Source organism: Rhipicephalus microplus, chromosome 3, assembly GCF_043290135.1.
Source record: "Rhipicephalus microplus isolate Deutch F79 chromosome 3, USDA_Rmic, whole genome shotgun sequence".
In the NCBI taxonomy this organism is placed as follows: domain Eukaryota; kingdom Metazoa; phylum Arthropoda; class Arachnida; order Ixodida; family Ixodidae; genus Rhipicephalus; species Rhipicephalus microplus.
Window position 1 is genome coordinate 187,192,081 of NC_134702.1, and position 11,203 is coordinate 187,203,283.

The 11,203-nt window shown below is 44.2% G+C and overlaps 1 protein-coding gene and 1 long non-coding RNA gene across 2 annotated transcripts in view; both read left to right on the forward strand.

Moving 5' to 3' along the window:
* Positions 1 to 2,419, forward strand: part of LOC119167539 (uncharacterized) — a 61,932-nt gene extending 59,513 nt beyond the window's left edge. Inside the window, exon 3 of the mRNA XM_037419037.2 lies at positions 159 to 2,419. Within this exon, the coding sequence (XP_037274934.2) occupies positions 159 to 1,225 (1,067 nt within the window). The 3' untranslated portion in view covers positions 1,226 to 2,419. The remainder of the gene's footprint in view (positions 1 to 158) is intronic.
* Positions 2,420 to 3,196: 777 nt separating this feature from the next.
* Positions 3,197 to 4,576, forward strand: LOC142803448 (uncharacterized). The gene is made up of 3 exons (XR_012894123.1): positions 3,197 to 3,533; positions 3,620 to 3,706; positions 4,242 to 4,576. It is a non-coding gene; the product is annotated as an uncharacterized LOC142803448 (long non-coding RNA).
* The last annotated feature ends 6,627 nt before the right edge of the window (positions 4,577 to 11,203 follow it).

An 11,203-nucleotide genomic window follows, 5' to 3' on the forward strand; every position in this document is an offset into this window, starting at 1 on the left:
GTCGCACTGCCCTGTTGCCTTAACAGTAGCTTCGGTTTGTGCGAGACAAGTTGAGCATTTTTTTACCTGCGCAGCAACTCTTACATGTTGCCTGCTGCTGTGGTCTAGTTATCACGCATAATTTACATATACTTTGTGTGCTGCCAATTGCTTTGCAGGCCCCTTGTCCTGTGCGTCCTTGGAACATTCTTCTCCGCTGGCATCTGTACGAGGCCGATTTCATTCCTGCCAGCAGTGCAGTTATGTGACTCTGGACAAGTCAACTATGATCAGACATGTTCGGAAACACTTGGGCGAGCTCCCCTTCCAGTGCCACTTGTGTCCATCTGCATTCACTTGCAAATCCAGGCTGGTGACGCACGTGCGCAACCACACAAGACAGCGCCCCTTCACCTGTGGACAGTGCAATGCATCCTTTTTTACTAAGAGTCAGCTCATTGTGCACATGCGCAGTCACACGGGAGAGCGGCCATTCTCCTGTGTCCACTGCGGTGCGTGCTTTGCTCACACAAACAACCTCATAAATCACATTCGTCGCAGACACACAGGCGAGCGTCCGTTTTCCTGCGTCCACTGCAATGCTTCTTTTGTACTGAAAAAGACCCTCGTTCGTCACATCCGCAAGCACACTGGAGAGCGTCCATTTTCTTGTGCCCAGTGCAGTGCGTCTTTTGCAGGCAAAAACAACCTCATGCGACACATTCACTCACACACAGGAAAGCGTCCCTACTCCTGTGTTCATTGCAATGCATCGTTCACGCAGAAAAGCCACTTTAATGAGCACTTGCGCACTCACACAGGAGAGCGTCCGTTTTCCTGCACCCACTGCGATGCCTCTTTTGCACGTAAATGCAATCTTGTAAAGCACATGCGCCTACACACTGGAGAGCAGCTTTTTTCCTGTGTTCAGTGCAATGCTTTCTTTTCTATGAAAGTCAGTCTAAATCGGCATGTGCGCACTCATGCAGGAGGGCGTCCTTACTGTTGTGCCCACTGCAACGCATCCTTTTCTTTGAAAAGCAGTCTAAATCGGCACATGAACACTCACACTGGAGAGCGTCCTTACTCCTGTGTTCACTGCAATGCATCCTTTATGCAGAAAGGCCATTTTATCGAGCACATGCGCACTCGCATAGGAGAGTGTTCTTTCTCCTGTACCCACTGCGATGCGATCTTTGTGCGGAAAGGCAACCTCGTGAGGCACATCCGCATGCACACTCGATAGCTGTCCTTCTCTTGTCTCTATTGCAATGAGTACATTGTGAAAAAGGCTCATGTGACCCACCTGCCTGCACACAGGACACGGTCCATTTTTCTGTGTCCATTGCAATCCATCCTCTTGTGTGAAATGCGAACTCATTAACCACATGCGATAAAGCAGGAGAGCAGCCCTTTTCCTGTGTTCTCTGCAACTCGCCCTTTTCGTCAGAAGGCCACCTGATCTAGTACATTCACACTCACAGTGAACAGCAGCCCTTGTGTTTGTCATAATAAACGCTTCGGTTGAAGAAACGGCAATGTGAGACATATACGCACGCACACAGAAAAATGTCTCCTAAATGCAAAGCGTCTCTTGCTCGGGCCTATGTCCGACCCCAAAGGTGGCATCCGAACTCGCACTATGCATGCGCAACTCTTGTTTGTCTCTTCCTCTCGAACAGGTGCGCGTTAGTCTCCACTTCTTTTCTACCACCTGTTCGCGCTCACTCCTTCCTCTCTCTCCTCTAGGCATTCCTCCCAGTAGTGTTAGAACCCCAATTGTGCATGCGCATTCTCTCTTCTCTCCTAGGTTTTTTTCTTTTTCGCCTCGCAACGCCGAGACATGGAGCGTTTGCTAACCTACGCTCGCTCCCCCCTCTTCTCTAGGCATTCCTGCCCACGGTGATTACATTGTAACTGTGCATGCACGTTCTTTACCCCTCTCATCTGCGTGCACACACGTTCTTTACCACTAGCGAGGTGCAATTTTCTTTTTCTCCCGCGGAGTGTCCTGGATTTTTGCCACCGACTGTGCCACTCGCTCAGGCTCCGAAAACTCTCAAGTTGCAGCGATGGCCGTAGAGAGCAAAAAAATTTAGCGCAGCGAGTTCCATTGAAATGTGCATATAGTGAAGCTACTAACTCCTCTTTTAGCAGTCGAATAAGTTAGTGTGCACTTTTCTTGCTGGGGGCGCTACTCCAATAAAATTTTTTACTTGAAGAAGTTGTTTTGCGCAAGCTAATCAATCACTCAAACATGTCATTTTGGCTCTGACAAATTGGGAAGTCATTATACGTAAATGATTTGTGGAGCTGCTTTCAACTGAAGAATAAACGTTTTTAAAGGGGAATTCTGGCGTTTTTTTTTAATATTCACCGATTTCATTGAAACTTTAAACATTGTTCGCATTAGTACCATGGTGATATGTGCCAAATTATACAACCATAAGTCATTTATATTTAGCAAACAAATTTTAAAATTGGTAGCTACTTCTAGAATTAGACTTGTAAACGCGAGCCACCCTGTGTATATGTCGTCCTGGCCTACTCTTTCTTCGAAAACCCCGCTTTTCCCAGGAGACGGATGCAGTGCTTGCTTTCTTCTACGAGGTGACAACGCACGCACAGTTCAGTTTTGTCGACTCTGTACAGTGTGTTAATAGTTGTTGACGTCGAGTCTTACAACATTGAACTACGAAGAAATCAATTCAGGGCATGTCAGATGCTTCAGGTGCTGGAGGGTCAAAATCAAAAAAGCGATGCTTCCACACTCATATCATAGCTGCAATTATCGCTGAACTTGTCACTAATAAGTTCAGACGAGCGCCACAGCTTGATTTCGTGTCGGATCACATCACCAACTTGCTTTTCACGCATCAGAAGATCGAGGCACGTGAACTATGTTTACACCTTGGCCAGCCATGGCGGGGTGTAGCGGATCTTGTGACGACATCGGCGACGGATTCTTGTGACGTCATTGAATACCCACCATGGATGACAGAGCCGCTCCCTGTTTCGGTTTCTGTTTTGACTCGTCGTTTTTTGCTTGATTAAAATTATTCATGAGTCCCAGGGCAAAAGGAACCACCCTAGCTTTTTCGGGAGTGTCAATACTATTATAATACAGCATTATCTCAGTATAGTTGAAAATGCACCAGAGTTCCCCTTTCATCTACAGTGACGGTTAACTGTGTGATGGGCGCCAAAAAGGAAAACAAAAAGCAACGCTCGCCTGGTGAAGTGATTGTGGGCGTGGCGACTACACCCTCGCCCACTTATTGTAAACATGCGTGAAACTCTCAGTCACTGGTATTGTTACTAGTAAGGTGCCCTCTGAAGGCACCCCTCTTTCCTGGACTAGGACTCGAGTGTGTACATCACGCTCCTTCACACCTCTGCATGAGGGTGCTGCATTCATAGAAGGTAAGGTTGATTGCTTGCTTGAATCAAACTGTATTTCTTTTCCCAAAGCAAATATAGAATAATGTGATTGCTTCTTCTTTCAGAAATCTAAGACTTCTCTCCCGAGCTGTCAACATCAAGGCATGAGACTAGTAAGTTGACGCTTTCCCAGTATAGAGCACGATGCATTTTCTCCTGCTCAAACAAATGTATAGTGACATACACTCCTCTTTTCCAGTGCCCCTCAAAATGTCTCCACCTACATCACTAGGGCACACATCCCTGGGGCCACAGGAGTCATTGCCAATGGCACAAACTACTTGGAGTAGGTTTTCTTTCTCTTTTTAAAGCAAAATTTTCAGTGTAGCCAATTACATAGTATAATGCCAATAAGCAAGCCTTATTTCTGCAAAACAAGATGGAAATATTTTCACATGCATCTTCTTCTCTTATATATATATATATATATATATACACGTGCACGCACACAGTAGGTTCATAACACAGTTATTTACTTGAAATGAATTCTTTCACCGAAGAAATGCACTTCTGTTTCATTTAATATTTCTACTATTTGCCACAGTCCATAAGGTGTGTAGCTACCTTTGGCCAATCATATACAGTGGCTGTGCATTAAATTCATTTTTACTTCGGCTGTTTTTGTTATCATGACTTGCCTAAACACCATGTTAGCCTTTAGCACAGCCTGGCCTGGCATTTAGTATTTAGATATAGTTTGCTAATGATGGAATAAAATACAAATGTGTTTTCATTTCTATCATACTTAGCAAACCATTTAACCAAAGCAGAAGCCTCTTGCATACCCTGAACATAAGTGGAGTGGCTTTTTGATTTTCCAGGAACCCCATGTCCAAGGACCAGGGCCTCGAAAGTGCTCTCTCTACATTCTAAGAAGAGGCTTCAGCGCTTCTGTGACAAGAACTCCCACCTCCATCAAATAGATGCAAGACTGCAAAATCCCAAGAGACCAACTCGCCCACAGCTGCTTTTTTGAAGCAGGCAGGTACCTAAGCAAAGACTTTTTGGAAAGTCTAAGAGTGCAAGTGCATCGGCAACAACTGAAGAAACATGGGAGAAGATGGCTGGTGCTATTTGGACAGTTTGCCCTCAGTCTCTACTTTACAAGCCCTAAGGCATATAAATATCTATCACAGGTGCTAAGCCTTCCCACAGTAAAGCCTTTAAGGACGTGGCTCTCTGCTATGTATATATAGAGACAGGAAATCTACGTCAGGTTTTTGAGTTAATCAAAGGAAAGGCGAAAAATTGGAAGATTCAAAATTGAACTTGCTGCCTGATTTTTGACGAAATGTTATTAAAATGAAACTTGCAGTATAACCGCTAGGAAGACTTCATTCATGAATATGTTCATAATGCCAGAGAAAGAAGAAATGGCATAGCAAACACTGCTCTGCTTGTGTTAGTTTTGTAGAATAGCAAAGAAATTAATAGAGCCTGTCGCATTCTTGACAGGAGATGGAACAGTTCGCTCAGGACCTTTGTTACTGTTATTGAAAAAGCTAATCACTGAGCTGAAGGCAAGTGGCCTGTTCATAAAAGCACTGTTTTGCGACCAGGGTAGCGGAAATAGCGTGATTGTGAGGACCCTCGGTGTTAGTCCTGAAAGGACTTTCTTGCATCACTGATAAAAAGAAGATTTACTTCATTTTCGACGTCCCTCACCTTTTGAAATGTGTGAGGAACAATCTCAGAAAGTGTGATCTTTCTTTTGGTGATATAGTTGCTTCCTGAGGGCACATTAAAACTTTGTATGAGTCAACACATAGCCTAAAGCTTAAATACCTACCCAAGCTCACTGACAAGCACATCTATGAAAGTGAATTTGGTAACATGAAAGTAAAGTGGGCTTCTTAGGTGCCCAGAAACAGTGTTTATCCAGGGATTGAAGCATTCATAGCATTTAATGTGCTTCCGCCAGAGGCCACAAGCACGGCTAAGTTTGTTGAGTAAATGGATGAGTTGCTTGATTCATCAAACAGTTCTTGTGTAAATATAATGGAGAGAAAAATGAAGTGTGCAGTTAGTTCCTCAACAGGCCACATTGAATTATTGCATTGCATGGATTAAGTCTTGGAAATTTGAAGTGCCTAGGCAATCAAGAACTATTCAGGGATGGCAGGTGACTATAAAAGCAATTTGTATGTTGTGGGAAGATCTACAGGAATCCTACAACTTCAAATTTTTGCTCACTTGCTGTCTGAATCAGGATCCCTTAGAGAACTTGTTTGGGATCATTTGGCAGCAACATGGCTGTAATGAGACTCCAAACACTTTTCAGTTCACTGCCGGCCTCAGGCATATTATTATCGGGAAGCCCTTGAAGCTGTCTGATGGCAGCAACTGTGAAGCAGATAAGGCTGTTCGGCTGACTGAGCTGAAGAACTTAAGACTTGATCAAGGAAGTCCTGCAGTGTCAGATGCCTCTAGCTCAAGAGTTTCAGACTTTGAAGGCACCGAAGATATGTACTAGAATCAAACATAGTTTGTTATGTATCAGGATGCCTAGTGCAAACATTTTTTAAAAAGGCACCATGCTCGCACTGCAGGATCCTTGTGGAAGACAAAAGTTAAGATCTGTCTTCTCCAAGCCATGATGTTCAAAGCAGTGGAGGTGCCGGGCAAGGCTTTAGAAGATTTAACAGTGCCCACAGAAGCAGCTTTCAATTTTGTCAGAAAACTAGAGAAGGCACTTTCTGTTTGGATAGGTACTGTGGGGTCAGAAAAATTACTTTGTATGGTAATGGGGGTGACTGATGGCCAATTTCGCAGTGCTCACAGTCGCAAATCCTTTCTGCAATCCTTTTTGCAATTCTTTCTGCAATCCTGCAATCCTTCGCAAATCCTTTTTGTAAATTTTAGGATTCTCTGGTATTTTAAATTTAACAACAGAGAATTAGGCCAAGCAAAGGCTTAAAAAGAAAGCTGCAAAAATTGATGTAGAAACTCAAGGCCTTTTTGTGTACTCGCATACTGTTGTTTTATGGTTGTTTTGAGCATAAAGAATAAGAAATCCAAGGAACTCATGACTTGTGATTGTGGAGTGTGTTTTATGCATCTGTGTTGTCAATGAAGTAGGTACTTGATAAGCAGGGACGCACAGATCGACTAGACCATACCTCTTAGTTTTTGGGCACTTTCCGACTGTCAAGTGGGCCCTTTACCAAGAATGATGGGAATCATCCCAGCTCATTTGTTCACGGTCAGCTGCAAGCTGCAACAATTTTTATGCTCTGAGTCGATAATTGCCTCTTATGAACACAACTTAGCCGATTGCTTGTGAAGAAACTCAAGTTAAAATAATCTTCCATGCATTTCAGGGTAAATTTATTAGGTTCGCTCAACCAGTTTAATAGTTTTTGCATTCATAGAACCATACCTTAATCACTTTTAGAGAATCGTGCACCAAGACTTGTGTGCCCATACCGTCAAGAGTACTTCACACCAATTTGGCCCGCGTGGGGTTTTTTAATACACACATTAATCTAAGTACACCCCATCAGAACGCCCGTCACAGTGGCCGCATTGGTTTTGTCGCCTACTTTTCTCGAGACTACAAAGCAAGTGCAACCGTCGTGGGCACGCACAACCTCTGGCACCTTACCTTACCTACTGCGGAAAGTAGAAGCATGTTCAGCAAGGAGCCAGTACTATGTTAGGAAAATCATAATTTGGGCGGTTTCATAACGTTAAGCCAAGACGTAAACAGATCGCAACCTAATCGTATTCTTTCCGCTGAAGCTACCGGCCTTATTATGTTCCAGAGAGGCTGTGTAAAATAGGCACGAGGAAATAAGCATATTATTATAGTGTACACAGGTGTATACTTATGTTCTGTAGCTTAGGTCTTCTCGACTATGCGTTTGCGCTTTCAAAGCCACTACCTCACTATGTAACCGCATTGTTTTGTGTGAATGCTCGCTGGTGTATTGAATGATTTATTTATGAACTTTAATAAAACATTAATATGTGTTGTGTGCGTTAATCCCAGTCGAGCCCTTGGCGTCTCCTGGCACCTTTGCAGCCTGCTACGCAGCTGACATTCGAAACATAGTTGAGAACAACATTTACGACACTCGTAAGACTCAATAAATGAATAAATTGGGGCATATACATTTATTTCTTTAGAATAAGCATGCACAACCAGTGCGCGAAACCCGCAGCCAGCAACCCGAAGCGGCAGCCATATTATATAGCAGCCATTTCTGGACAGATGCTATGAGCATCTCCTTCATAACGGGGTGGTGAAATGTGTGCCACCAGGCTCGCAAGAAAAATCAAAAAGAAATCTTTCTTTTTATGTTGGCCTAATGCCTTATCAGCCTTGATTGAATCGATCTCATTATAACAAAGAAAAATATAAACTTGTGTTCCATCTCTCTGCCTCTTCAGGCAAAATAACCTCATTTTCCCACTAGTATTTCTGTACTTTATCTCTACTTTTCTGCAATCAATACTCTAACCATCTCTTCTTGGTTTTATCGCGGACATGTTCAGCCTTCCATGCTTTTCCCTAGAACCCAAAGCCTTATGTAGGCTTGTACCCACACATACACCTGGGTGGATATCGCCGCATTCAATCAGAACATGTTCCATTGTTTCCTTAACTTCCCACAACATGCACATTGTTCTTCTTCTTTACTGAATCTTGCTTTACGACTACGCCTTCTAAGGCAACCCGACCTCGCTTCGAAGTGTAAAGCGCTTCTCCTTGAATTACCATAAGACCTCTTCCGCCTTATTTTGTTCTTGCCTTTTCAGTAGTTACTGAGAGCCGGCTTTTTTTTTATTGCTGTCATCCAATAAATCCTCCCCGCCTTTCTGAGTTTTCACTTAATGCTCCTTGTTGCCGCGTCGCCCACACTGCCAGCGGTATATTTACTGGAGAACCATTTAGTTCTTTTTCTCCACTTTGATTTCACGCTGTTCCTATACAAATACCTGAACACCTTCCCTGCCTATCTGCTCTCTTTCATTTTTCTAAGCCTCTCTTCAAATCTCATTTTGCTCTGAGCTTCTCCTATTTCAGAGCCTGTCCATTCCGTATCCCCCTTTACAACATCATTCGTAGTCTTCCCGTGAGCGCCAAACGTATGCGAGGCGTCCCACAATTCTTTCATTTACATTCATTCCTGATTGCATCTCTGACTTCATGGACACTACTGAGTTCCCAAATGAAAGCCCTAGGACCATTATGCCTTTCCACAGACCTTGAAGCACTTCGTACCTATGATATCCCCTTATTGCTCTAAGCTTCATTATTGCAGCATTCCTCTTTCCCTTTGCTGCCGATGTTTTTTCCTGCACCTCCATATACATATATATATCTCCCTCATTTAACCATACTCCGAGGTACTTGTACTTGTTTACCCTCGGTATTTCTTGGCCCTGTATTGAGACCACCTGATCTTTGTGATTATTGAATAGGATCAATCCGCACATGGAGGAAGGAAAAACATAGGAGAAGCCATGACGTCATATTCGTGAAGCCGCCGCATCACAAACACCTGCACTACCTCCTAGCGGAAAAGTAGATAAACACTACGCGATTTCCGGCGAGCGGCCACCGCGGCGGCCTTGGAAGCAGCGTTGGCGGAGTGGAAGCTGGCAGGTCTTCTCTGCCGGCAGCGAGTCGATTCACGAGTACTTGTTCTCTTGCGTGTTTTTTTAAGAAAGCTGTGCAATGCCCAGCTGTAGTGTATACTGGGTGTGAATCGCGTGCACTGCTGGATGTACCTGGTGGCACTTTTCACGAATTCACTATTGATCAATAATGCATGGTATTTGCATGTGGAGCTCTCAGCTGTACGCTCCGTTCTTACTCATTGCGTCAACTGAGAGCACACGCGAACTTTCATTTTTAGTGTTGTAGACATTGTGTCACGTTTGTAGAAGTTGTGTCATTCATACGGAAGGACAATAAACTTTTCTAGTTATCGGACTAAATGTGTATGTATTGTACAGTGTGCGCTCGCTGTGTGTTAGTTGTGTGCACACTGGAATCACACACTTTACGTGCACGATCGCATATACAATACAGTGGTGCCTTCTTACCGACGTAAAGTACCTCAAGCACTAGGCTGACATGGAGACATGGCACGAAATAGCTACAAAGCAAGCTCTCAAGATCGTGCATTGCTACACTGACACTATATACGAGCAAAGAGCAAAGATCGGGAAGTCTGGCAAAGAAAAAAAAAAGAGCTTACAGCGAGCAGAACGCGTAAGTCACAGCTGGGTGAGTTCGAATATAATGATGCAGAGGCTGAATGATTTTGGTTACGGCACGTACCAGTGCTTTCTGCTGTTGCACAAAAACACTCCACGAAGTACTTCAGCTCGCCGCGCTCGGATATGTTAGTGAGTGTTAGAGCGCATGCGAGTGTTGCAAAGACATTTAAATTTGACATTATCATTGTGCTTTCACAACTAGCTGACAGAATTGCTCACGCGCATTGACGCACCCAATATGTACCCAGGCTGCAAAAGATGTGCAGGCCTGGGGCACTACTATGTAGGAAAAAGCATCTGCCCTTAAGTATGAACGCAGAGTTTATAAGGTGCATACTTTGTTTGAATGTGAACCTGGAGCCCGACATCAATGAGCTCCTTCCAGCAACTAGCGCCGATGAGCCAGCGAAAAAAATCACAGCATATCCAGTGAATGATGATGAGTGGGGCGAAGCGTTCGTCCGTACGTCAGACAGACAGACGATGGACGGACGCGGCCAGCGGATGTTTCACAGTTTGCCGATAAAACTCTCCAAAGCTTCACCCCATTCATCATCATTAACTCCGTGAATATGCTTTGAGATGGCAAAACTATGTAAAGCTATTGTAAAGTGCTTGCGAGGGTTGAATTATGCAAACGCGCTGTGCTGCGTACACCATTTGCACAACAACGTTAGCGATGTTACCTAGTCTTCTCGGAGTTTCTTGGCATTTAACGCAAACTCTAATAATGATTATCATGTAGAGTTTCACATCTCTAAACCACGGTATAACCACGGTATCAGTATTGTGGGACAGTATATAGTGATGAGCATATCATTTCGCCTCCATCGAAATGTGACCGCCGTGGCCGGGATTAAACCCACCACTATAGTGAACTAGAATATCTAGTTCATATACACCTTTTCACACGAAGGAAAAAAACCCCGCCATGATGGGCTGTGCGCGGGAGTACAAAGGCTAAGGGAGCAGCATTTCCAGTGCATTTTCGAGGGGACGCACCAACTTGCACAGCCCAAGGAGGGCTATGGCGGCGCCTAGGGAAGCGTTTATGAAAAGGTGAATACCCACCACCAAATGGGCACGTTGCATTAAGACATTTAAATCTGACACCACCACCGCGATTTCGCACCCGATTGAAGTGCTCGCGCATGTTGAGGCATTAAATGTGGGCCTGCACATAGAGTTTGATTCCTAGGAAATTAGCCCACATACTCCGAAAGTAGAAGCTACTGTGAAGTATTAACCGAAAGTATAAGCTGCATACATTTTCCAAAGTTGAAGGTCTCAAGCCTAGTTGGCTTGGCTCATTGCCGCAACTTGCGCGGATCAGCGAGCCCAAATTTTGGTGTCGCGACACAACGTTGTGCGCTTGCGAGGGCATTTCTGCGAATCTGCTGCATTGCGTAGTCAATCTGCATGACAATGGTAAGTGATGTTCCTCATAGTTTCCTTGACGTTTCTTCAGCACTTAACTCAAACTAAAATGGGTAATGCGAATGATGTTAGCATGATATCCCACTGCTTGACTCACACGGCTCCAACGAAATTC